The 25,382-nt window shown below is 49.3% G+C and overlaps 2 protein-coding genes across 3 annotated transcripts; one reads left to right on the forward strand and one right to left on the reverse strand.

Moving 5' to 3' along the window:
• Nucleotides 1-11,693: 11,693 nt before the first annotated feature.
• PDP2 (pyruvate dehydrogenase phosphatase catalytic subunit 2) lies at nt 11,694-19,722 on the reverse strand. 2 transcript variants are annotated; one of them, XM_057713367.1, is made up of 2 exons: nt 19,693-19,722; nt 11,694-16,981 (listed from the first exon to the last, which is right to left on the reverse strand). In XM_057713367.1, the coding sequence occupies exon 2, from the start codon at nt 16,926-16,928 to the stop codon at nt 15,339-15,341; it is 1,590 nt and encodes a 529-aa protein (XP_057569350.1). In that variant the 5' UTR covers nt 16,929-16,981; nt 19,693-19,722; the 3' UTR covers nt 11,694-15,338. The 2 variants fall into 2 exon arrangements, with proteins under 2 accessions (XP_057569350.1, XP_057569349.1); XM_057713366.1 differs by having other exon boundaries at nt 19,611-19,714.
• Nucleotides 17,689-17,997, forward strand: LOC130839277 (60S ribosomal protein L30-like). The gene has a single exon (XM_057713368.1). It carries the CDS (start codon nt 17,689-17,691, stop codon nt 17,995-17,997), a length of 309 nt encoding a protein of 102 aa, XP_057569351.1.
• Nucleotides 19,723-25,382: the final 5,660 nt, after the last annotated feature.

Genomic DNA, 25,382 nt, shown 5'->3' on the forward strand with positions numbered 1-25,382 from the left:
GGAGCGTGGAGAGGGGCCCCAACTCCTGCTTCCACATGGCCCTGCTGGGTGACCCTGGGCGAGACATCCCCCTCCAGCCTTGGCTCCTCGCCAGCCCCAAGTTTCTCTGGGTTACGTTGAGGGTTCTCACAGGGTTCAGACTGGTCTGGAGCCAGAGAGGGTTGTGGGGTCCATCCCGGTGGGGAGCTCACGGTCTCCCTCTCCCAGGCCCCTTCCAGAGGCACAGGGCCAGATCAAAGGGACCCAGCACTGAGGACCGGGAGGCGGGCTTGGAAAGAATGTAAACATGAGGATATTTTTAAACTTTTTCCAGCTCCAGCGATTAGGGCTCTTGAAACAAGAGGCCCAGAGGTCAGTCTGGCCCTTGTTCATGAAGAAAGAAACAGTCTTGGGACCTCAGAGACCCCAACCCCCTCACATCAACCAATACCCATTCCAAGACTCTAGCTTAGGCCTCAGGGCAGAAGTTCTTCCTCTGATCTCACCTCCAGACATCCTGCTGTTGCCAGATAATGGGTTTCTAATGAGAGGGCCTCAGGGACGTGGGAGGACCCAAAGGATTGAGGAGTTGTGGGGGCCTACCTGAGAGCTAGTGCTGAGAGACTGAGCTTGGAGACCCTGTGGCAGCCCTGTCGCTCCATCAGGGCGTGTGTGCCCGTGTGCACATGTGTGTGTATATGGGTAAGCGTGTGTTAAACTCTATTCTGCATGGTGTAACCATGCCAGGAACTCATCCCAGCGGCTTTCTTCTTCCCCTTCCCTAGCATCCCTGGCCCCCTCACCCTTTAGGGTCAAGGAGAAGAGAACAGGGAAGATGAGAGGAGCAAGTGTGCTGGGAGGGGAGAGGAGGTGGGGGAGGGGCTGGGTCCAGCTTGAGCCATGCAGTGAGTCAGGCTGTGAGAGCTTCAAGGGGCACCGACCGGGGTGGGGGGACTGGGGGACTCAGCCTCATCTCCCTTAATTACACCCAGGTGTCATGGTGACTCAGTAACTTGGACGCAAGCCTCCCTAGATCTCCCTGCTTCGGATGTCATGGTGATGTTCACCCTGGGTTCCATGACAACAGCCTCTTCCCTCAGAGTGATGCAGCCACCCTTGCACACCCGTGTGATGCAGTGGAGCACACAGGGAGTGTCACAGGGAGGCTCACAGAGGGGACTCAGCCACAACATGTGTCATATCCATACCCTTAGCCCCCTCCACATTCCTGCTGACCAGGAAGTCAAAGGTCAGAGTTCACAGGGGCATTCAGGAGACTGGCCAGGCAGCAGGTACCAGGACAACAAGGGACCCTAGCATGAGAAGAGGCCTTGCTGGCCGTTTTCCATGCTTCAGGGGGCTGCTGAGCCACCTTACCCTGCTTAGGGGCCCAGAGAGGGACAGTATCCAGCTCCAGGTCACACAGCTCGTCCGTGGAGGGCAGGGCTCAGGTACCAGGCCAGGATCCACCAGGCAATGTACTCCCCTCCAGATCCCCTCCATGGAGGCACCTAGGGAAGAGGATGAAGCTTGGTGCTTTAGCATAAGGTGTGGTGGGACTTCAGAACAATGGGTGGGGGGTGGCAAATGAGTCTGATGGGAGGAGGAACCTGGAGACTTGTCCTCACTCCGAGGGCCAGAGCTGCCTGCCTGACGCTGTTGCTGTGCTGTCCTTGAGTACATGCCCACTCAGCAGGGCTGTTGCTATTCTTACCCAGTTGGTGGTGGCAGCAGGGTCAGAGATAGTGGCTAGGTGGGAGCGAGTCATGACCACTCCCTTATCGGACACATTCCCTGGAAACTTGGCAGGGGCTGCCAGTCTCTGGGAGCCTGGGCAGGGTGGGTGAGGTGGTCACAGGGACAGGGTAGGGGGATGGGCTCACTCGGGACAAGGCCGTGTGCCAGCTCAGCTGCCTCTCCTGCAGCCAGGCAATTTCCCATCAGAACTGGCCTGGGCTTTCCAGTGGAATTTCTTCCCGTGTGGTCATTAAGACCCTCAAGTCATCCTCAGCTTCCTACCCAGTCCACCCCGGAATGGATCACCTCTGAGCTTTCAATGCCCCAGAGAATAAGGTGTGGGTTTCCTCAGAGAGGCCATGGGCAGGCGCTACCTCTACAGGGAGAGCATCGTACCGTGAGCCACAGGGGCCCAGACTGACCCCTGTCCTGTCCACTTTCTAGCTGTGTGACCTTGGGTAAGTCGCTTCCCTTCCTCTGACTTCTGTTTCCTCACCATTTCCTGAACTGTTGTGGGCATGACAAAGTCCAACAGTCAGGACGGTGGACTAAGGGCTGCAAGTACGTGTGTGTCTGTGCACATGGCCAGGATGGGGAGAGGGGGGCACGTGGGTCCCCACCTTGCAGACTCCCACCCCATGGATTTTCCATTGGCACGTCGACACCCTCTCCCCAAAATAGGCCCTACGAGCCGTGTGCGACAGAGCCCAGACGGAGGGGACTTTTTTTAGCTGCCCTTTGATTGTCAGCTCTCAAGCGGCCGCTATTTTGAGCCCCAACGACTGAAGGAGTAGGGCCAAGTGGGGGCTGGGGTCAGCTCAGTGGGTCTGGCTGGCTCCTGGAAGGCATCCCTGAGGGGGCCAGCCATGCCCTCTTAGGCCCAGGGCTGCTGGCAAGGAGAGCACAGCATCCCTTGTGTATTGGGCCCGAGGGCTCAGTCGTCCACCTCCAGGGAAGCTGCAGACCTGGCAAAAACCATCCTCATTTATGGCGCTCACCGCACAGGCCGTTGGCCGAGGCCACGGAGAGAAGAGCGCGTTGTGGGGATTAACTGGGATAACAAAAGCAAAGCCCTTACTTAGCACAGGGGCTGGCACATCACTGGCCCTCAAAACATGGGAAGAGCTACTATTATTATTGTCATCACAGTTACAGTCGTTCTTGGTTTTGTTGTTACAGTAACATTTTTGTCAGGTTTCCTTCCAGTCTTTTTTCTGTGCATTTATCTTATGTCGCTAAGCTCAGATAACAAAACTCCTACCCTCTCCACACACTTGGTTTCTGCAGAAAGGAGCCCCTAAGTCTGCTGGGGTACCTTTCTCTGCATCTCTGGGCCCCACTCCCAGGGGTCACCCCTCTATAAATGGCCTTTGGGGTCCATGACCCCTGAGATTGTACTTGACCTCCCAGAGTGACTTGACCTTCCACAGCTTCTGTCATCTCCTCGTATGCCATCAACGACTGCCCATAGGAGTCCAGGGCCCCAGAATTTGAAAGTCAAGTTTAGGAGCTGGGTTCCCAGATGGCCCCTGCACCTGGATTCTAGAACTCTCTGGCTAACACTTAAGGAAATGGGCTTGTTTCCACAGAGAGATTTGAGAAAGAATTTTCTGGCTGTTCAGGTGCAAAAGATTAAGCAATGGATCATGAGGACAAATGATCCAGTTGTCAGTTTGCTGGTCTTTGTGTGTTGGAGGCTGTGGGGGGCGGGGAGGGCATGGGCTGCCAAGAAGTCAGATTCTGGGACATGGCTGGGCGGGGCGAGAAAGGGAGCGGGGAAGAGCCAGGCCTCCCCCTTCCCCGCTGGGGTCATTTCCGAGTAGGGCAGCAAAGTCAGCTGGGGTTGGGGGTCATATGTTTTACCCTCGCCCCAAGGGGTTACTGCACAAGGTGAGACTTCCTTGTTACCCGAAGGACAAAAATAGATCCCAGGTGATGGCCAGAGATCCACGCCCAGAACCACCAGGGTTATTCTGAGAGTGGTAGGCACAGGGCCAGCCTAGGCTTGGTCAAGTGGAACTGAGCTGGAAGTGGCATCCTCAGCCTGTGGGCTGTCCCTGCCCTTTTGGGAATCCTGAATGGGGTGGGGGGACTGGAGCCATAAGCAGGCCAACCCTCGATAGGTGGGCCTAGCATCCTGACTGGGCCATGTGACCTTGGGCAAGCTACTTGGTATCTTCCAGCTTCAGTTTCCTTCTCAAACTATAGGGACCTTGATCCCTGCTTCTCAGAGTGATTGAGAGAACCCTGTGAAGCTGACAGATGGTGCTCAATAAATGCATGATTCTCCACTTCAGCTGTCCTGGAATAGAGAGAAGGGACTTCCCTGGCGGTTCAATGGTTAGGACTCTGCACTTCTACTGCAGGAGACATGGGTTCCATCCCTGGTCGGGGAATTAAGATCCCCCATGCCACATGGCACAGCTTAAAAAAAAAAAAAAAGCAGAATCCAGAGAAGACAAGGGCCTTGCCTGTGGAGCCCCACCACCAAAAGGCCCCTTCCTCACCAATCTGAAGGAACCGGAGTCAAGCACAAAAGCACGTTTCTGGAAGAGCTTGTGGGGATTTTCCAGGAACAACTCCATCCGGCTGGAGAATTCCATTCCTGGCCCTGCTGCCCAGGGCTCAGGCTAAGGAGGGGATGCTCCTGCTCGTTCCGGTTCTGCCCAGTTCCTGCTCCTCGCCTGCAAAGCTCAGATCAGGGTGTCCCACACTGTATTCTCTTGTTTGCTCCGGAGTGTGAGGGGCCTGAGGCTCTGAGGTCAGGAAGCCCTGACACAGAACAGTGCTGGGCTCACAACTGGTCCTCTTGGGAACCCCCACCCCTTCCTGGGGCCCTCCCTTTCCTTTATCCAGCACAGCTTAGCATTTTCCCTGGAGCCAGCCCCTGACCTCAGGGTCACCTCAGATGAACACCGACAAGCCAGTACGATGGACACGGACCTGGGGGAGAGATAGCACCTGACCCAGCTCGGGGGTGGAGATGCCAAAGGCAGCTGGCGTGGGGAAGTGTAGCCAGTTTGGGACAACTGCCTGGGCAGAAACTCAGAGGATTAAGACATACCGTGATAATTCCGTGAAGCTGGAGAACAGGTTTGAGGAAGTCGGATGGGCATTGAGGTCCAGGTGGGTGCTGGACCGAACTCGTTTATTTCCTGAGCTAGAACTGGCCCCCCGTCCCCTTCCCAGTCCAGGCCTCTCCCCTCTATAGCTACCCCCATGAGGGTTTTCCCTGGGTTGGCCTGAAACAGGGGGAGTCCTCTGAGGGGAAGGCCAGGCTGGCAAATAGGAATCTCAAGACATAACAGGGCATTAGAGCTGGGCCCACGGGGACTCAGCTCAGCTCACCACAAGGGATATTCCACCCTCTGGGATATTCCTGCACCCACGAAATGCACTTTCTGCCCACAAAGGTCCCAGTGGAGTGACAGGACACTCAGATCTGCTGGAAGCAAAGCTCTTGTAGGGTCCCAACTGGGCCCCGTGGACCCCTAGACCCATTCTGCCATTTTATCCCAACTTCAGCCCAGCACCTGTGCCCTGTCCAGCTTCGGCCACCTCTCTGCCCCTCAGGAGGGGGCACATGGCCCCCCTCCACCCTTTAGGCTGGCGCCAAGGTTTATGATCCAGCACAGAAGACGCCGAAAGCCACACGGGTGGAAAAAGTTACCCGGTTCTAAATCAGCCAGTCTTTGGGTGATCTCATCCCCTTCCCAATATAGTCGCAGTCCCCTCCCGCACTGGCTGTAGGGCCCTGGCCAATGGGGTCAGTCGCCAGGGAGCTGGCAGAGGGGTGGGGGGGTGTGTGTGAGGTCTGGGGGCAGGGATTTCAGCTTGGGGTTGTACCGTAATTCTGTGTTGCAATCTGATTTCCCATCCCCGCATTTGCAGTATTTACATTTAGCAGTTTCCTGTCAAATAATAAAAAGATTTCCCATCATCACTTTGTTTTTTCACTATTGCTTTTAACGTCCACCAGGATGGATGCACTAGAATCTCTTTGTCTAGTATGTGCAGGAAGGACATGTCGGCGGTGTCCAGTTTCTCTTTCTTTCAAATACCAGTGCTAGGACAATTTTTATTCAAACCCCCTTGCGCAGTTGCCTGATCCTCCCCCCCCCCCACCCCCGTCTGTCTGTCTCTCTCTTTCCGATAAATTCTAACAGGTGCTGGGATGAGAGAGCAGGCTTCACTGTGTTACTGATGAGTTCTGAGCCCTCCCCTAAGCCAGAGGTGCCAGGCCCAGGGCAGGAAGGGGATCCGAGACCAGTCCATGGCCATGGGGTCAGGGGAGCAGCGCAGGCTGTGGGGTGCTGGTCCCTCCTGCTGCTCAAGGCTAGCCCCCGCCCCTAGCTTCCACCTGCTCTTGTCTTCCCAACCCCACAGGCCAGACTGACTAGGGACGCAGGGAAAGGTCATATACAAGGTCCATCCTGTGTTGTATTCACATAGCCCCACTCCGGGCACAAGCAGAGGACCCCCACAGTCCATCCAATTCACGTCTTGCCAAGTACTCCCCCCAGCTTCTGCTAGAATGCTTCCATGGACCAACAGCTTACCCCTTCCTGCCGGGCTTTTGCAGAGCACATAGAGCATTTTTTTAAAAAATCAAATGAACAGATAATCAACAGAATTGCATGATCTCTTAGCAACTGCATGAAAGCTACAAGGAAGCTTTGGAGACGGACACGGTTTGAAACTCAGCTCTGTATTTACTAGTTTTGTGACCTTGGACATGTCATTTTACCCCTCCAGTATCAGTTTCACCATCTATAAAGTGGGTTCATTATACTTGCTTCAGATGGTTGTGAGAGGATAACTGATTGGCTCATGTAATCATAGAGGCTGAGAAGTCCCACCATCTGCTATCTGCAAGCTGGAGGCTCAGGAAAGCTAATGGTGTGGTTCCAGTCTAAACCCAAAGGCCTATGAACAAGAGGAGCCAAAGATGTCAGTTCCAGTCAGAGTCCAAAGGCCTGAGATGTCTGAGGGCAGAAGATGGATGTCCCAGCTCAGCAGAGAGCAAATTTTCTCTTCCTTCCACCTTTTTGTTCTATCCTAGCCCTCAATGGATTGAATGATGTCCACCCACTTCTTTACTCAGTCAACTGATTAAAATGCTAATCTCTTCCAGAAATACCCTCACAGACACGGGCAGAAATAATGTTTTACCAGCTATCTGGGCATCCCTTAGCCCCATCACGTTATATAAAATTAACCATGACAGCCATCTGTCAGAGTCACCAATTATCAAGACTTTGCTGCACATTGACTCTGTCAATCCCCAGTGTCACTTCTTCTATATTCTACTGATTACAAGCAAGTTGCTAAGGGCAGCCCAGATTCAACAGGAGGGGAATTGGACCCTACCGCTTGATGGGAGGAGTGGCAAAGAATATGTGGTCAACCTTAAAACCACAGCCAATAGCAAAAGGTGGAGGTTTCCAGGCTTCATCCCAGAGGTGACCGGGGTGCTGGCCCGACCCTTGCAAGAGGTGACTCCGGCTTGTGGGGTAAGACAAAGACCACGTTCTCTTTTCTCACTCCTTCCTCTATATGTAACTGTAGTGCCCACACATCTGGGGAGGAGGATTCTAAGCCTTCTCCTAAGGGTGATGGGGAGCCATGGAAGGGTTTGGAGCAGAAGAGTAACAGGGTCAGATTTGAGTCTGGCCAAGATCGCTCTGATTGCTGTATTCTGGGAGGAGCTGACCAGAGGCGGCAGCTGTTGTTTGAGGGTGGAGGGGCATAAAGGTGGTGGTTTGGACCATTCTTGGAGCTGGGACAGGCAGTGGGCAAGAGGAAGTGAACCCCAGAGCTGCTGGGGGGTGACTGTGGGAACTGGGTGCAGGGAGTGGAGGAGGGGGTGGAAGTGTTCATAGGTGGGCGGCAGTCCCCAGAGAGGAACATCCACATTGGGGGAGACCAGAAAAGGTTGCAGACACTACCTCACATCTCCTGGGATCCCAACAGCTCCTTCCCCACAAGGCAGGGTTGAGTGACCACAGGACAGGGTCCTTCCCCTCCTACCACCTACTCATTCCAGCCCCAATGACATCCAGAGTCTGGTGAGGCTCCCTGAAGGGCGTTCCAGGCTGCAGTCCCCTGAGACACTGCTCCTCCTGGGGGAGAGCCTCAGGGCCTTATTTTCTCTGGAACACCTTCCTCCCACTCCTGCGGCAGCTGACACTAACATGGCTTGATGGCGACATCTAGAGGTAGCCACCCACCTCACATCGCTTGACCGCCGCATCCCACATCAAAGGCCTGTGCCGCCAGGGCTCCACGTTGGTGTTCCCGTCAGGCCATCCTCAGATTCAGTGACCAAGCCACCAGGCAGAGCTCTGAAGAGGCCCAGCTCCTCCATCCTTCCCTGCCAAAGCCCAGTGTGGGGTCAGCAAGGTCCCTGGGACCCCAAGTCAGCCCATGGATACCTTCTGCTCCCACAAGCCAGGAAGCACGTTGGCTTGTTGATGACATTCCCCTGTCCCCTGCACCCACTGCTCTGCTTTGTTTCAGAGGGTCATCCCAGCAGCTCAGCTCTCACAGAGTCAACTTGTCACCTCCACCTCACCATCCAGGCCCATCCTGTGTGCCGAGTCTCCTGTGAGAAAGAACACTGGCCCTCATCTTGCCCAAGTGATCTTTTTAGCTAATTTGTTCATTTTCATGCCTCCACACCCACAGTCTTTTCTGGGTCTAGACGCTCCTCACCCCATCTCCTCACTTCCATGCCACCCACTCATAGTTTTCCTCCTACTTCTCTGGTCTCTCTTTTGCTGGTTCCTCTCCATCTGTTCCTCCCTGGATCATCCATCCATCTATTCATCCACTCATCTGCCCCACCCCCCCCCCACCCTCCCTTATTCGTTGTACAATCAGCAGGACAGGAGGCCAAGCCTGACATTACAGGGATGAGGGTGGGGAGTAGAAAAACAAGGACAAATGCCCAACGGCTTCTGGGGCTGACACTGCAGGGAAAGTGGGGGAATTGAGGTGAGACTTTCTGTGCTGCCCACACCCCACCTCCGTGCTGATGAGGAGCAAGCCGTGTCCTCTCTGAGGTCACTGCATGGCCTTGCACCCTTCCCCATCCCCAGAGATCACCTGAGGGGCTCCTTCTTGCCCACTCAGCCACGTTTGGCCAGCTCCCCCTCAACCTTCACTACAACTTTTGCCCCTACTTCCACAGTGTCCCCAGAGCCCATCCTCAGACCCCCTGGACTGGCCCTTCCTCAACCCCATGGTGACCAGTATGATGAGCCAGTCTCCGGACCGCTCTGCATGCCTGGCCCCGGGGCCACACACGGTATGTGCAGGTGGACTGAACAGAGCAGCAGCTCGTGGCAGACGTTCCTTCTGTTCATCTGCTGCTGGAGAATGGCATTGTGAAACCACACACCTCAGATGGGACTCGAACCCGCGATCTTCCAATTGAAACCGTACAGCTCATCTCAGGACTTAATGAAACTCAGGTTCTCTATGTCTTGGTGCAGAAGTAATTCAGCAAGAGGCAAAGTGACAGGTAAGAAGTAGTGAGTTCCTGGGACGGGCTGCCAAGTGAGGGTCCTTGGCTTTGTGCAGGAAAGAATTCAAAAGCAGGCCATAGTAAAGTGAAAGCAGAGATACACATTCTGTAAGTAGGAGGTGAGAGGGCCCTGAAATATGCGGTGGTTAGTTTTTACGGGCTGGGTAATTTCACAGGCAATAAGTGGGAGTATTATTCCAACTATTTTGGGGAAGGGGAGGGGATTTTCAGGGAACTGGGCCACCGCCTCCTTTTTGGGGCCTTTTATGGTCCACCTTAAAACTGTCATGGTGCCTGTGGGTGTCATTTAGCATATGCTAATATATTATAATGAGCACATAGCTATGCCCAAGGTCTACATGAAGTGGAATCTTCCGCCATCTTAGGCCTAATGGGTCTAACCAGTTTTTGTCACATCCTCAAGGGCTATGTCATTCTTTTAAAGATTGTGCCCTCCCCCCTTTCCTCCTGTATCAGTTGGGCTAGTGAGAACTTTCCAGAATCCCAGGAAGACAGGAAGAGTTAAGATCTGAGCTAGAGTGGACTTTGGAAAGTCCCTCCACAGACATCCTTTCCCGAGGGTGAGGGTAAGTAACGTTTCCCAGCCTATATATGTTACCAGACTCAACTTGGGTCCACTCACTGGCCACACAGCAAAGCCAATTTACTGATACTGGATTGTGGTGATGAAAAGCACAGCGTTTATTTGCAGGGCACCAAGCAAGTAGTACGGGCGGCTGGTACCCTAAAGACCCAAACTTCCCCATTGCTTTCAGAAAAGGTTTTTTTAAAGGCACCATTCAGGGTGAGGGCTGCTGGGTGTGTAACTTTCTTCTGATTGGTTGGCGGTGATGATGTTCTGGTAATCTCAATTATCGACCTTCTGGTTTCAACCAGTGTGAAGTCTACAGCACTTGTGGTCAGCACGCAGTCACCATACTCTATCTGGGTGGGTGGGTAGTTCCTTCAGGACAACTCAAAGCTAAGTGTCAGATTGTTATGTATTCCCCTTGAGGAGGAACTAGGACTGTTTGATAGATGAGCTATTGTCATTACTTTTCTTCTTGAACTGCTTTGCCTTTGTTTCTGAATCCCCTCACCTAGTAACTCTTGTGCCTGTTTTTTGGAACTCTGGGAAAGCATAGGAGACTAGGGACTTTCCTACAAACAAACAAAAAAAACAGGACAGGGACGGGGGGTGGGGGTGGGGGGTTGTATCCAGGAGGGCTCCACAGGGTCCTGTTTGGTTTCCCCCTCAATCCCCGCTTGCTCCTCCCAGCCAGGAACAGGTAAGGTCAGGAGCCAATGGAACAAAGACACTATGACCCACAGAAGTCCAGCAAAGGTTCACCCAGCCCAGAGCGAGCTGCCTGGAATGGCTGCCACCCACAATACAGAGGGTCACCAGACTGCGAACTACGTAAGGCCATCTAATAGCATCAAGTAAGATGGAAACAAAAACTCTAGAGGTGAAAGGAACAGTATAAATTTACTTTCCCCTCTAGTTAAAGAGCTCAATTTTTAAAATTTAATTCTCCCCGTTTTCCCTCTATTTTTATCACGTTCCAAAATGATGGGCTATTGGAATGTATTGGTTATCTATCTAGCTTCCCATCAGCATCACCTATTTCTCCACCCCAGCCCACCCCACCCCACCCACTCTGGGCCAAAATTGTGCAATGAGATTTTCCCTGGAATATTATCCCTTTATGAAAGCCAGTATTGGGACATGTGCACAGTACAGTGCACTAGGTTCAAATTCCTGCCCTACTGTAGTGTCAGGGGCGAGTTTTCAAGCTTCTGGGCCTATTTTTATCAGGTTATAAAGACGGAAATAGCCCCTCCATTATCTTTAGCAGACCTCAGACATTCCCTTTTCTACTTTTCTCTCCCTCACATCTGCTCCCCCTCAAGGCCCAGTTTAACCACCCTAGCCCACACTAAAGTTAATAACGTAATAGTTGTATTTGCATTTTCAGAAGCACCCATGGAGCTGTCTTTCTGAGCTGCATCACTGGAAGCAATGAGATAAAGCTCAGTCAGTGGGGGGTGCGATGGAGTGGGGCCTTCAACTCTATCTAGGTAGCTGCCTAGACCTTTTCCCCAAAGCTGGCTCTGAATTTAAGATTAACAAAGAAGCTGGTTTTACAAGGCCAGTTAAATAAAGTGAAATCCCAGCAGGCCTTGGCTCTGAGTGTGTGGAGACCCTTACAACAAAAGCCTTCACTTCCTTTTCCTTCTTTTCAGCCCCCCACACTGTTAACACCAAGGACTTCCTGTGTAGTCAGCAGTCACTGAAAATTTGCAGAGAAAACTTCTCTTTCGGGTGGACTATTGAACAGACCAGATAAAGGTGGTGAAACAAAGGTTGGCCTAATCTAGTACCATAAGGACTTTAAAAGTATGAATATTCAAAAACAAAAGAAACCAAATCTCATTTTGCCTCTTTTATTTATTTACAAGTTTCATTTAAATAACTGTCATGGTTAGAAAATCAATGTCAAAAAGAACATTAGTATACAGTTTACAATACAAATGTCAGTAAATATTAAAGAACATGGTTAATAATTTTTCCGAGTAAACGTTTGATAAATATTTTCCAGGATGCCAGTTAAACTAAATGTCAGGTGCCCAAGGCATCGAGCACAGAGCCTCAGCCTTCTCAGGACATGGTCGCACTGCAGTCCACGTGTGTTTTCCACTTGGTGACACACATGGCAGCTCATAGGAAAAAGTGGTGCCACCAGCCTTTATTCCCCAGCCCCAAAGCCACACCAGGGCTTTCTCTGCTATGGGAGTTACGTTCAGAGACAAATGGACCACTTAACATGAAACCAGGATGGCTCAGTTCCAGGATATCCTGGTTTAACCTGGGAAGTTAAGGCTTTCCCAAAATTGTCAAATGAAAAATAGGTCACTAGGGGCTGATGGATGAAAGAGTCAAGCTACACTCATTCTGAACACATTTCCTTGTTCTATACAATTAATTATTCTCTTCCTTAAGTTTTACCTGTTTCTGTTTCACTCATATAAAGGGTGTCAGCTCAATTGTATCTAACCTAAATCTTAACCCACTCGATCTTTTAGGCCAATCATATTTCTGGGAAAAATATGTTTATATATTAACATACCTCAAAGTTTACACTTTCATTATAACAGATTAGCTTTATTTTTTAATTAAGTAATTAATTGGCTGCATTGGGTTCTTGTTGCTGCACATGGGCTTTCTCTCAGTTGTGGTGAGCGGGGGCTACTCTTTGTTGTGGTGCGCAGCCTTCTCATTGCAGCGGCTTCTCTTGTTGCGGAGTATGGGGCTCTAGATGCACAGGCTTCAGTAGTTGTGGCACGCAGGCTCAATAGTTGTGGCTCGCGGGCTCTAGAGCTCGGGCTCAGTAGCTGTGGCGCTCAGGCTTAGTTGCTGTAAGGCATGTGGGATTTCCCGGACCAGGGAAGGAACCCGTGTCCCCTGCATTGGTGGGTGGACTCTTAACCACTGCGCCACCAGGGAAGTCCCAATAAATTAGCTTTAATGTTACAAATAACATGTCAGAAAACTGAATAGGTAACTTGACCTAGCATATTAACTTGAACTTAGAACCTCTCTATCCATTTTGACCAATCTCCAGAATCAGTAGAACTGTATTATTTTTATATAAAACAATAAAGTATGCCAATATTACCATTTCTTAGCTAAAACAATACATATGCCATTTAAAGCACCAAAGTATACTTTATTCAAAAGTGACATCCTAAATATTAAACATTCAATCTCAATTTTTAGTTCATTTTAGAAGTCTCAATTAGCAAAATCCTTACATGAAAGGAATGATAGGTGTTTCAGAAGACCGGACAAGTACCACCAAACCCCTCTCAAATCCCAGTATCCTCAAGTGGTAGTCCCTGTGCCTCAGGAAGGCCAGTGACAGCAGAATTGTGGTCAGGGAGTCAGACATACTGGAGTTTAACCAGAAGGAGGAGCTCCTTGGAGCATTCATGGCAAGAGCAGACAGAGTTCACAATGGAAAAAGGCAGACAATAAATCAGCCTTTCTTCTCCCTCAATATACCAATTAGAAAGCAGGAAATCTATTCGGCTGAGAAAAAACACAGATATCCTTGAAGAAACAGGTGGGAAGTCTATATTCTCTCAGCTGTCCCACAAGTTACTTAATCAGATATATTTATGACCCATGCTAGGCTCCAAAACAGGATTCAGACACTCTGTAATCCTGGTAAATGCTCTGAGAGTGTGCCAGGGTTTAGCTGGCAAAAAGAATAAAAGGGTGTCGGACAAGCAGTCTTCGGCTCTAGTGACAAACCTTCATGCAAGCTGAATGATAGGGATTCGTGTTTTATTTCTGAGTTAAGATCTAGGAAATCAGAAGGAATATTAATAGTTTCAGAATAAAAGGACCAAGGCTTAAGCACTCAAAGAATTTCTTAGATGAAGTCGTATCACTAAATGCACAGGGAACTATCCCCAGGCTAGAAGTTTCTCAACACTTGAATGTCCTGAATGTGAACAAAAATGTGGAAGTCAAACCTAGCTATTTCCTTTCCTTTCAGTGGGTGGCTCGAGGGGGTGAGATGAAGAGAGCGATCAACGAAGATAGCACAGGAACATAAAAAGTGTCAGTTTTGTGGGATTACATTTGTGTTTCCATTTAGGGACACATTTCCTGTTGTTTAAATGCTACAGCAATTCAGAACATGAAATTCATCCCCCCCCCCCCCCAAAGGATCCACATGGTTTAATTTTCAAATAAACACAGACTGTGCAGCCCACAGAAGCCATTACAGGTTATATTTGCTTTTGCCCCAACTCCTATACTGAATAAAGCCTAGTTCCTGAGTAGCAATGGCCATTTATCTGACAGTCTATGGGCAAGTGTCTCTCGCATCCCTCCTGCCCACTGCCCCTCACAATGCAACTAGGGAGCCTCTGTTAGTGACTGTTCTCAGGTCCTTCACGTTTTTATCTCTCCAGATTCAGGCTGAATCTTGAGTCTAGAATCCACTGCATAAGCCAGTCCTGCCTAAACTGTCTGTCACAATTACCATACGCAATCTTGACTTTTCTTGTTCTCTGCAAGCATGTGAAGTGAGAGCATTCTTTCTAGACAGTATTGCACAGTCAGCAGCAGGGTGAGGGAGTTCAGCATAGCAGAGGGGGAAGGAACATTAGGTGGAATTAGAAGAATGTTTGAGAGGTATACTCAGAAAGGTGAAGTGCTATGAGTAAATCTTCAGAGATTTACTAAACCCTGGAGGGAATTTTATTAATGCAGAAAAGGCCAGGAGTTAAGGCTCAGACAGAAGTAACCTCCTAGCATGGCTCAAAGGTTCAGGGCATGGGACTCGGCGGAAGGGCCCCAAAGCTGCACAACTAAATTCAGCTGGTCCAGAGGCCTGGCCACCTTCACCCTCAGCTGAAAACCAAGAAAAGTCATTCCAAGCATGCTCGCTTACAGCAGGCCTGTTTGCAAGTTTGAGGACTCAATTTTAAAGTAAACTAAATCAGAACTAGAACGCAGCATTACAAAATGTTTTCACAAGTAAAATCACACACACAAGCAAGTTAGAATATTGCATAGAAAAGTGTCCTGTAATATGCTTTGTAAACTAGGTCTTTAGTAACTTCAAAATAAAAAAGAAAATCTTCCTTCGTAGTCTAGAAGTCCACGATTAGGAATCGAGAATTACCAGGTTTGCAGGTTTTGCAGCAAGACCTTAGAAGATCCTGAACTTCTTCATTTTTAGAATCATGATTAAATTTACCCTTCGCAGGCTCAGGCTGACACAGTTTAACAGCAGTGTCTTTATAAAAGGACTTGGGTTACATGAGCCCAAGCCAAGTCTATGGTCTCTGTGCTCCACCCTCTCTGCGTAGAAGAGGTGATCAAAACACACAGGCACATAAAATCACTACTATTGTTTTTAATCCCAGGTTGTTTTTTTTTCTCACGTTAGTCTATTATTAAGCAAGCTACATCTGCCTGCCCTTTAACAATAAGGTCTAAATAGCCAGTTTAAGAGAAAGTGAGAATGTCTTAGAAGAGCATTTAAGTTAACCTTGGTAATAGGATGGGAGACTCTTAACTCCCCTCGTAAGATGCACCAACTGAGTCTGAGTTAAAATACACCACAGTGACAGTGATATCATCTCTGTACATCCTCGCCAAGTCCTCTGGCAATGTCAGCATTGCTGACAGCCGCTCAGGCTCCATCTCCCCATACTCGTTGCTCCCTATGGCGTATCTGATCAGACGTGTGGCTGCATTTTGGTCGGCAGCATGGAACCCCTGGGATTTCCTCTGCAGCAGCAGGCTCTGCATGAGTCCCAGGTTGGCGGGTCTCTGGGCCAAGTCTGGCTTGTGCCGACCCGCGTCAGCCAGGTGCTCCACCACCAGCCTCACCACATCCTCATTGCCCAGCACGTCCCACAGGCCATCAGAGGCCAGCACGAGGAACTTATCCTGGGGCCTCAGCCTGTGGTATGTGACCTCGGGCCTGGCCGTCAGGTAAGGTGGAGTGTAGTAGTGTGGGGGGGTTAACTGGTAAATATTGAGGGCCTCGGTGTCAAAGCCCCGCTCCAGGACGCTGCGCTGTAGCTCTTTACTCCACTTCAGCTGGACGTCCCCAAAGGCCCTGTAGGGCATAAGGACACCCAGCAGCCTGTTGTCCATGGTGATTGTCCTGTGCTCTGACTCAGGATGCTCCCTCTTTAGCCGTGACAGCTCGGTTGGGTTCCATGCATTGTGGTCCCGGGTGAGGGGCATGCAAGACCACATGCCATTGTCCTCCTGGACACCAAGGATGGCCCGGCAGTCACCAGCATTTGCCACATGCAAGTGAACTCCATCGACATGGGCCATGCAAGCTGTTGCCCCTGAGAAAGCAACCTGCAGTGAAAGGTTCCTGGTCATCTCATCCTCCAGGGGGGCCTGGATCTCTAGCGAGATGTCAGAATCCAGTCTCTGGAAGGAGTGCATTAATGCTTCCTCAATGTTCAGCCCCATTTCCATGTGCAGGTTCAGCAGCTCCTGCCAGTAGACACGGAGGTGATCAAGGTGTACTGATGTGACATCCTTGTAGATACTGTCCCCTGGGTGCTTGAGCCACTGCAGGATGGGCAGCAGGGGCTTCATGCTTTCCACTGCCCCCTCCATCTGTTCCAGCGTCTGCTGGGACATCAGTGACACTGCCACGTAGTAGAAGAGCCTCTCGCTCACTGCTTGAGCACATGCGTGGCCACCATGTCCATCGAAGATGCCAAACATCAGCCCATTGGTCTGCAGGCAGGCAGCTACACCTCCCCGGTCCTCCACTGGGGAATTGGCACCCAGCTGGTTGCTCTCAAACCGCAATACTGAATTTGGGACTCCACTGACAAGGTCAAGAACCTTATGGGCTGACTCACCGGCTCGCAGCACTTCATTTACCTTCTTGGGGCTGAGCTGCAAGTGGAAATCATCTTCTTCTGTTGATGTGTGTCTATAGGCTTTCTGCAGAGCAATGCCACCACATGAGGCATTGTTTTTCAGGGTAGCTGGCCCCCGGGGAAAGAGCCTCCATTTTGATTTAATCCTGTTTGAGGCATACCTTGAATATAAACGTTGTCCTCCTTGTAATGTGGCAATGCTGTTCCTTGCAGAATTGAAAATCCAGGACACAGTAGTTGACATTCTGAAACTGTATGAGCAGATGTGTTCCTTCAGCAAAAGAGTTTTTTTTAAACCTGAAAATTTAAGAGTTTAAGAAACTTTTAAATTTAATTTTTTAAAAATGACTTCTGAAAACAATCTCAAAATACTTAAGCAAGTCTTTATATCTCCCATTATACCATATAGACACATTTCATAAAATGGGTTTTTAAACATTCTCTGCCCTTAATGAATCACTGAGGGCTTTCCTCAGGGGCCACCTTTTCCTCTTTCCCAAATCCTTTCCCTTGCCAGAGCCTAGTGCCCAGCTCCCATGTTCACTCCTCCCCAGTATGCTTTATTTACTTATTTTTATTTTTTTATAAATTTATTTATTTATTTATTTATTTATTGGCTGCGTTGGGTCTTCATTGCTGTGCGTGGGCTTTCTCTAGTTGCAGCAAGCAGGGGCTACTCTTCATTGCAGTGCACGGGCTTCTCATTGCAGTGGCTTCTCTTGTAGCGGAGGATGGGCTCTAGGAGCACGGGCTTCAGTAGTTGTGCACATGGGTTCCGTAGTTCTGGCTCGTGCGCTCTAGAGCACAGGGATCTTCCCAGACCAGGACTCAAACCCGTGTCCCCTGCATTGGCAGGCAAATTCTTAACCACTGCGCCACCAGAGAAGCCCCCCCCACCCCCCAGTAGGCTTTAAGTGTTCATTTAAACATAAGCTCTTTCTTGCTCCCCAGCTATCTTGGTGGCTGCTCTCATTTGGAGGCCATCCAGCACCTAAAACAGGAAGATGGTGGCAGCAAAGCAAGTGGAAAGTCGCTGGAGTCAGATCAATTCTAGGCTCCAACTGGTTATGGCAAGTGGAAAGCATGTGCTGGGGTACAAGCAGACTCTGAAAATGATCAGACAAGGCAAAGTGAACCTGGACATCCTTGCCAACAACTGCCCAGCCTTGAGGAAATCTGAATTAGAGTACTCCACCATGTTGATCAAAACTGGCGTCCATCACTACAGCAGCAATAATATTGAAGTGGACGCAGTGTGTGGAAAATACTACAGAGTATGCACACTGGCTCTCGTTGATTCAGGTGATGATTAGCAGCATGCCAGAAGAGACTGTGAAAAGTAAGTCATGCAAAATTTTTCTTTAATAAAACTGGCCAGAGCTTGTTCTACATATACGTAAGTGAATGCCTCAAACATTGGCTAAACCTGGCAATTTCAGAGGCCCCAAAACACACTAGCTGTCTAGCATCAGACACACTACTTCACTTGCCTGAGCTCCAGTTGCCCATCCGTGGCATGGGAATACTAGTTTCATAAGGTTTTGTGAGGATTTAAAGAAATATAACCCTTCAGGGAAGCTGGGATGAAGTGAGAGAGTAGCATAGACATATATACACTACCAACTGTAAAACAGATAGCTAGTGGGAAGTTGCTGTATAACAATGGGAGATAAACTCGATGGGTGATGCCTTAGAGGGCCAGGACAGAGAGGGTGGGAGGGAGGGGATATGGGGATATATGTATAAATACAGCTGATTCACTTTGGTGTACTTCAAAAACTGGTACAAGAGTCTAAAGCAATTATATTCCAATAAAGAGCTTAAAAAAAAAAAAGAAATATAACCCTTCAGCTCCAAAAAATGTATTATTACTTTTATCATTAGGTGTATCATTGGGGATTTAGAGGTTGTTTCCACTGTCTCTCTATTTATAAAATACCAAACTGCAATGCCTAACACATCAACCTTCTCCCTGCTTAGGTTTAAACCTACTTATTCCCCAGGACTGGCATCAGTAAGTCAAAGGGTGTAAACTCATACTGCCAAACTGATTTCCAAAAGGTTCACATCTGCCTCCACAGGGCATGAAGGAAACAGTTTCCTAGCACCTTCAACAGCCTCTGGTGGTATTTTTCCTTAGACAAAAAAAAAAAAAAAAAGCTGCTCTATTTTCTCTTTTCTCTGGTGACCCGGGGGGAGGAGTGTTTCCACGTGTTTTCAGATTTCGTTTATGAATCCTGTCCTCCTTAAGTTTGTTGGTTGGGGTATGGAGAGGGCCCACACTTGAGGACCATCCCCTCTGCCCAGCCCAGCCCTCCGAACTACCGGCAGGAGCCGTCGGTCAGGGTGCGCAGAGGGCGCCTCCCCGCGCCCCCCAACCCCAAGCCCAGCCCTGCAGAGAAGCCAGGCAGCGATGCCCGACGCAAGGCGGTCTGCCGCAGACCGGACCCAAACAATTTCGCATATCTAAAGAAAACAGGTCCCAAAGTCAAGTCTCCGACCCACAGCTTCATAGATAAGAACGCGGCCTCGGGGATCCACCAAGCCCTATCTCCCTCAAACCCTGGTCTGGCCACGTCCCTGAGTCCCAGCTTCCGGGTCTATAAAAAAGGGGAATTCGGTTGAGATGCTGAGCTCACAGAGGGTACTCCAAGGGCTAAAACAGCTACTACGGATGTTCCGGTACACAGCCAAAGGTCCTACGCGAAGCCCACGTGGCGCGTGCGCAAGAGAGGGCTCTTCCCAGTAGCTGTGACCAAGGTGCTTCCCAGTCCTCCGCGGGCGCGCCCCTCCCCTCCCCTCCCCTCCGCGCTCCACCCCATCACCTGAGCCGATGCCGCCGGCCGGAGCGGACCCCGTGAGGTTAGAGGCTTTCGCATCCCGCGATCACCCCTTTCCCTATCTGGGACCCTGGTCCTCCTCTCACCCGCTTGCGCCAAGGCCGCCGGGTCCGTCCGTCAATTACGCGCCAGCTTACAGTGCCGCGACTGCCCCAACCCCGGACTCACCTCCCTGAAGGGATCTCTTGCGCTGATCCAGCCAGAGAAGGAAGCGTCCTCCCGCCAGCCTTTATTGGTTCATCTGTGGAGGCGGGCCCCTGACGGACAGTGGAATTGCCCAATGGCTGAGGGGGCCGAGAGGGCGGGATCCAGAGGAGCCAAATCCGGTTCCTCCCCCTTCCCGCGTCCACCCTACCCAACCTTTACCCCCTACCCGCGCCTCAGGCTCTGACCTTGGGTAGGCTTGGCGCGGGGCTTCGGGGCCAGACAGTGACCTCTCCCCGCCATTCTGCACACCCCAAACCGACCAACCTCTCCCATTCCTCACTGTTGTTAATTATAGCCCACGGCTTCCTCTCCATTTCTGTGCTGACCAGTTCAGACCCCTCTCCCAGGCGCCACCACTTTCTATATCCACTTGGACGCCTCCCTCTGGAGGTCCTATGTACACCTTAAACACAGCTTGTCTGGAACTCATCTTTCTGCCGGACCTGCTCTTCCTCTCCTCCCCTAACCCAGTAATGGTTCCACCACCTGCTCGGAGACCCAAGCCCCAAGCCTGGGAGTCATTTTGACTCCACTTCCCTCACCCCCACCCCTCTCCTGTCAGTTATCTAATCCTGTTAATCTCACCTGCTAAATGTCTCTCCAATCCAATATCTGCCTCCAGCTATTCTACTACTCCATTACAATCTTCTCTTTTTCTCTCCCCACCTGTGACTTCAACTTGGCCCTAGTTTCTCTTCCTCTACAGAGCAGGTAGGATGACCCTTCTACAACTCTAATTGCTGCTGTAAAGTCTTCATTGGCTCCGCACCAACGACTGGGCCTTGAACTGACAATTACATTGGCATGGCCACTGATGGCTACTACAATAGTTAGTGGTTGGTAGGTTGAGAAAGGCTGAGAACCAGGACACCAGAAATTCCCTCAGTCCCTTCCATTGTGGGATTCCAGTTATGGCCTCCTGCCTTATAAGTTGCTTTAATAGAATTCATCTATTATCTATGGTAACTCAGGTGTTGTCTTCCCTGGAGGCAGAGAAAAATAGGAGATGACCTGAAAAGGCTACTTAGAGCCCTGAAAATGTAGTCTTCTGGAAGGAAGGCACACTGGCTTACCTGGGGTGCCTGGCCAGCCCACCTGGATCCAAGGACATGGTTGCCATAAAACAGCTCCTGTCAGACTTGCCTCCGATACGATATTCATACCGCCACTCACCCTTGGCCCTTTTGGGAAGTTCTACCAGTAAGTCAGAATTTGTAATATCTCTCTTCCTGGGTGTTAGTTAAGATGCCTGTTTCAGACTTAAACTAAAAATAACTCCAAGGGACTCTAAGTAAATGGGTGCAATTATTATTATTTTTTACAGATCATTCATTTGGGGTTATAGAGGGTTATCCTTGCAGCACAGTTTATGGGTGCCTACAATATGTCAGGCCCTGGGCCAACTACTGGAGATACACAGATGGCTGCCCCCACCACACTTTCCTGAGAAAATTACATCACTCTGCTGTCTGAAACCACTAAGTTACCACACACACACACCAATTCCAAAGTAAAAATGCACCCTTGAGGATTTCGTGTGCACTGGAAATTTTGTTTGAAGGCTGAAACTAGCTCAGTTACCCTATACATGATGGCTATCCCAAGAACCCTATCCAGTCTCCCAAGGCTTCCTTGTCACAAGGTCTTATTAGAAAAAAAATGAAGGAAGAGGACATATCTCTGCCTTGAGAAATGGAAAGCAGCAGCTCAGCTGTCATTTTCCAAGAAAATATGTAAAAATACTCTGTCTCACTCAAAACCAAGCAAATGTGAATTAAAACGAGATACTGGTTTTTGTCAGTCAAACTGACAAACATTAAAACATGATTAATACCTAATGTTGGTGAGTGGACATTGCCATCTTGGCAGGTGGGAGGGTAAACTGAGGCTGCCCAATGGACAGATCTTTGATCCACTAATTCTACTTTTTTCAGTTTATCCTACAGAGACAGTCAAAGGCAAACATTACAAATTTTCTACAATACATACACATTACCCCATCTTGTATAGTATCTTGTATGATTAGAAAAAAGAAAAAGAAGCAAAACTGTATTTTAGAAACAGAGGAGTGGTGGGGGTAGGGAGATAGATCTCTTAGATGATTCTCGCCAAGTCCCCTGATTCCTTAGCAAAGCAGTTAAGACCATCTATGGAATGTTAGGAAAGCTGGATTTGAGGATGATCTTTGTGTCAGGAGGAATTGAGATGATGGCAGTGGGTTTTTATCTGTCAAAACCATATCTGACCTGATATCTGAGAAAGTTTATAAAAAACCTCGAAAATCTTCTTTGCCAACACGAGCTTGTCATACAGTGTTTCTGTGGCATCATTGCTGCCCAAGGCAGCTGAATAAGCCCAGAAAATCATTCTTGCTGAGCTGAGCACATTTGTGCTCTGAGACAAGTGTCCCAGAGACCAATGCCATTCTAAATCCAGTGATTTAACTTTATCACCTTTTAGCCAAGCAGGTGGCTTTCCCTGGCAGTGTTCTCTCCCAAATTGATCACACATGGGTATGCGCGCGCACACACACACACACACACACACACACACACACACACCCCACCTCCCTTTCCTTTAGAGGAAAGATCTAAATAGACATTTCTCCTAAGAAGACGTACAGATGACCAAAAAGGACATGACAAGATGCTCAACATCGCTAATCATTAGAGAAATTCAAATCAAAACTACAATAAGGTATGACCTCACACCAGTCAGAATGGGCATCATCAAAAAGTCTACAAACAATGAATGCTGGAGTGGTTTGGAGAAAAGGGAACCCTTCTACACTGTTGGTGGGAATGTAAATTGGTACAGCCACTATGGAGAACAGTATGGAGGTTCCTAAAAAACCTTTCCTTTAGAGGGAGTGGTTACCAGTCCCTGCAGAACAGCAGACTCAGGGAGATATTTAGCAAGTCTTGAGGATGCTCGTGAGAAAGGCTTGGGAATTTTTTGAAAAATATAAGCCCTGCCTCAGCCCTCTTAAACCTGTCCTGAAGCAACAGCACTGACAGACTTGCCAGGTTATCAGGAGGCCTCAAAATGTTATGTTAACCTTACGTTAAGCTCCTAGCTCCCAGAGCCAAGCTAAGATTGCCCTGCAGTAGAGGAGGATGGGCAGAGCCTTTGAGGGGAAACACGACCTATGTTTCTGTCTCTTTAAGGCTTCTCCAAAACACAAGTCAGTCTTTTTCAGCTGCCTGATGGAACAGCTGCAGCCACGACTGCAATGACCTAGACCAGGGGGCACCTTCTTCTGTGACACTCAACTAATCATTCCCTTTGCTGCCACCACCGCACACCCATTCTCACACAGGCCTTATTATTAACTGGTGAGCTCAGAATTTTCCATCACCCTGGATTCTCAAGCCTGGGGCCCAGCTCTGCCACCTACTTGGTATGTGATCCTGGGCCAGTCATTTCCTCTCTTGGAGCTTCCGTAGAACTGAGAGGGCAGTTGCGTGGGCCTTGGAGTTGTCATTTGTATTCCAAGTTGCCAATGACATATCCTTTCTTGCCAGTAAACCTGGAGAGGAGCAGAAGAACAGCAGTAGGGACCTACAGGAAAGAGGAAGCCAGAGGAAGTTGGGAGACAACCCTGGTGCCCCCAGAAGCACACTTCCCATTCTCTCCCTTGCAGCACCGTCCTGTGCTATCCTGTGAAACAGTAGTTCTCTGGGAAACTTAGTGCCTCTTCCAGCACTCCTGTGGAGGCCCCGCCCCAGGCGCCCAGGGCGCCCCTTTCAGGCAGGGTCAGAGGTGGAGTGTCAGCACTTTGGCCTGAGTAGGCCCCCAATGCCCAAAAAGAAGCCGAGAGTCAGGTTGGAAAGCCCAGGAAGGAGCTATTGACAAGGACAGAGGTCAGATGGAAAAACTGGATTACAGCAAAGAAAGCATTTGATAATAACAGCAATTATTTCTGCATTTCTCCCCACCCCCACCTTTCTCTTTGCACATGCCTCTGAGTGCAAAGAAGAGTTGAGTAGGACACATGCCAGCAGTTAACAATGCTTATCTTTGTAGGAACTTTCACAATGTTTGCCTGTCCATTTGTTTCTTTATTTCCTTTTTAAAAAACATTTTTAACAGGCAGCATGTATTTAATAATAGAACCCCCCCAATAAATGTCTATCCTACATAATTACACATGGGAGTGGGAGGGAAGAAGGCACAGCATAGGGTGGGCAGGAGCTGTTCTGGGGAAAGGAGGCAGCTGGGGAGAGGACAGGGTCCTGGAGGAGACTGCTATTTTAGATGGGGCAATCAGGAAGGTTTAACTGATAAGATAAGCTTTGGACAGAGATCTGAAGGAAGTTAGGGAGTGAGCCTGGCAGAGAGCAATCAATGGACAGAAAATAGCAGGGACCAAGGTCCTGGCCTTGCCAACCAAGGAAAGGGCTTGAATTTTATGGCCAGGGCTGGAGAGAACTTGAAGGAGCATCTCACCCATGCTTTCCTAAAGTGTGCTCCATGAAGCATGATCCCAGAAAATGTTCTGAGAGAAAAGGACCACATCCATACTACCTTGCCCTGGAAGAGATTCACAATGAACAATGGCTTAGTCAAGGCGCTGAAAACTTGGGCAGTAAAAGGAATTCATCCAGCTTCATCGCAGCAATTCAAAACTGTTCACCATGAGCCTCCTTTTTGTTGTAAAATTAAGTCACAGCTGGCAGAACCCATGTACTTTGTGAGATACCCATATATCCGTTCTCGGAAGAGTCTGGAGACCTGAACTGACTTCCCCAGGTTCTCCTTTAAGCTTGTGGCTGAGAGGAATCTGGGCCCTGCTCTCTGGACTTTGAGCCAAGCCACATTCCTAGAGCTTATGACCTATATTTGATAGCCTGAGGGACCAGTTTAGGCTTCTCCAAAGCCAGAGGGAGAGTCCCTGTACACAGTACAGGGAAGATAGTTACCCTCACACCAGGCTGTGTTTTTGTTTAGCCATCTTTAGTTAAAGCCTATAACTTAATAGGAACTTCCTCTTCATGGGTGCTAACAATGTATGCATCTTTTCTAAGCCTGGTACCCCAGTGGGCAATGCAGTGCTGGTGCATTTCAAACACACTCATGGAAAATCAAATATATTTTAATCAGGCAATGGCAACAATCAAAGCCTCCATCTGAACACCCCACTTTTTGTAGAAGGCTGGGAATCTGTGGACTGGGTTTTTTTTTTTGCCTATAGGATTTTTTTTAATTGAAGTATAGTAGATTTACAGTGTTGTATTAATTTCTGCTGTAAAGCAAAGTGATTGTGTTTTATACACACACACACACACACACACACACACACATTCTTTTAAATATTCTTTTCCCTTGTGGTTTATCATAGAATATTGAATACATTTAGTTCTCTGTGCTATACAGTAAGACCTTGTGTATCCATTCTATATATAGCAACTTACATCTGTTAACCCCAACCTCCCACTCCATCCCTCCCTCAACCCTTTCCCCCTTGGCAACCACAAGTCTGTTCTCTGTGTCCATGAGTCTGTTTCTGTTTTGTGGCTAAGTTCATTTGTGCCATATTTTAGATTTCACATATAAGTGATATCATATGGTATTTGTCTTTCTCTTTCTGAATTACTTCCTTTAATATTATAATCTCTAGTTGCATCCATGTTGCTGCAAAGGGCATTATT

Source organism: Hippopotamus amphibius, chromosome 16 (genome assembly GCF_030028045.1).
Source record: "Hippopotamus amphibius kiboko isolate mHipAmp2 chromosome 16, mHipAmp2.hap2, whole genome shotgun sequence".
Taxonomy (NCBI): Eukaryota; Metazoa; Chordata; class Mammalia; order Artiodactyla; family Hippopotamidae; genus Hippopotamus; species Hippopotamus amphibius.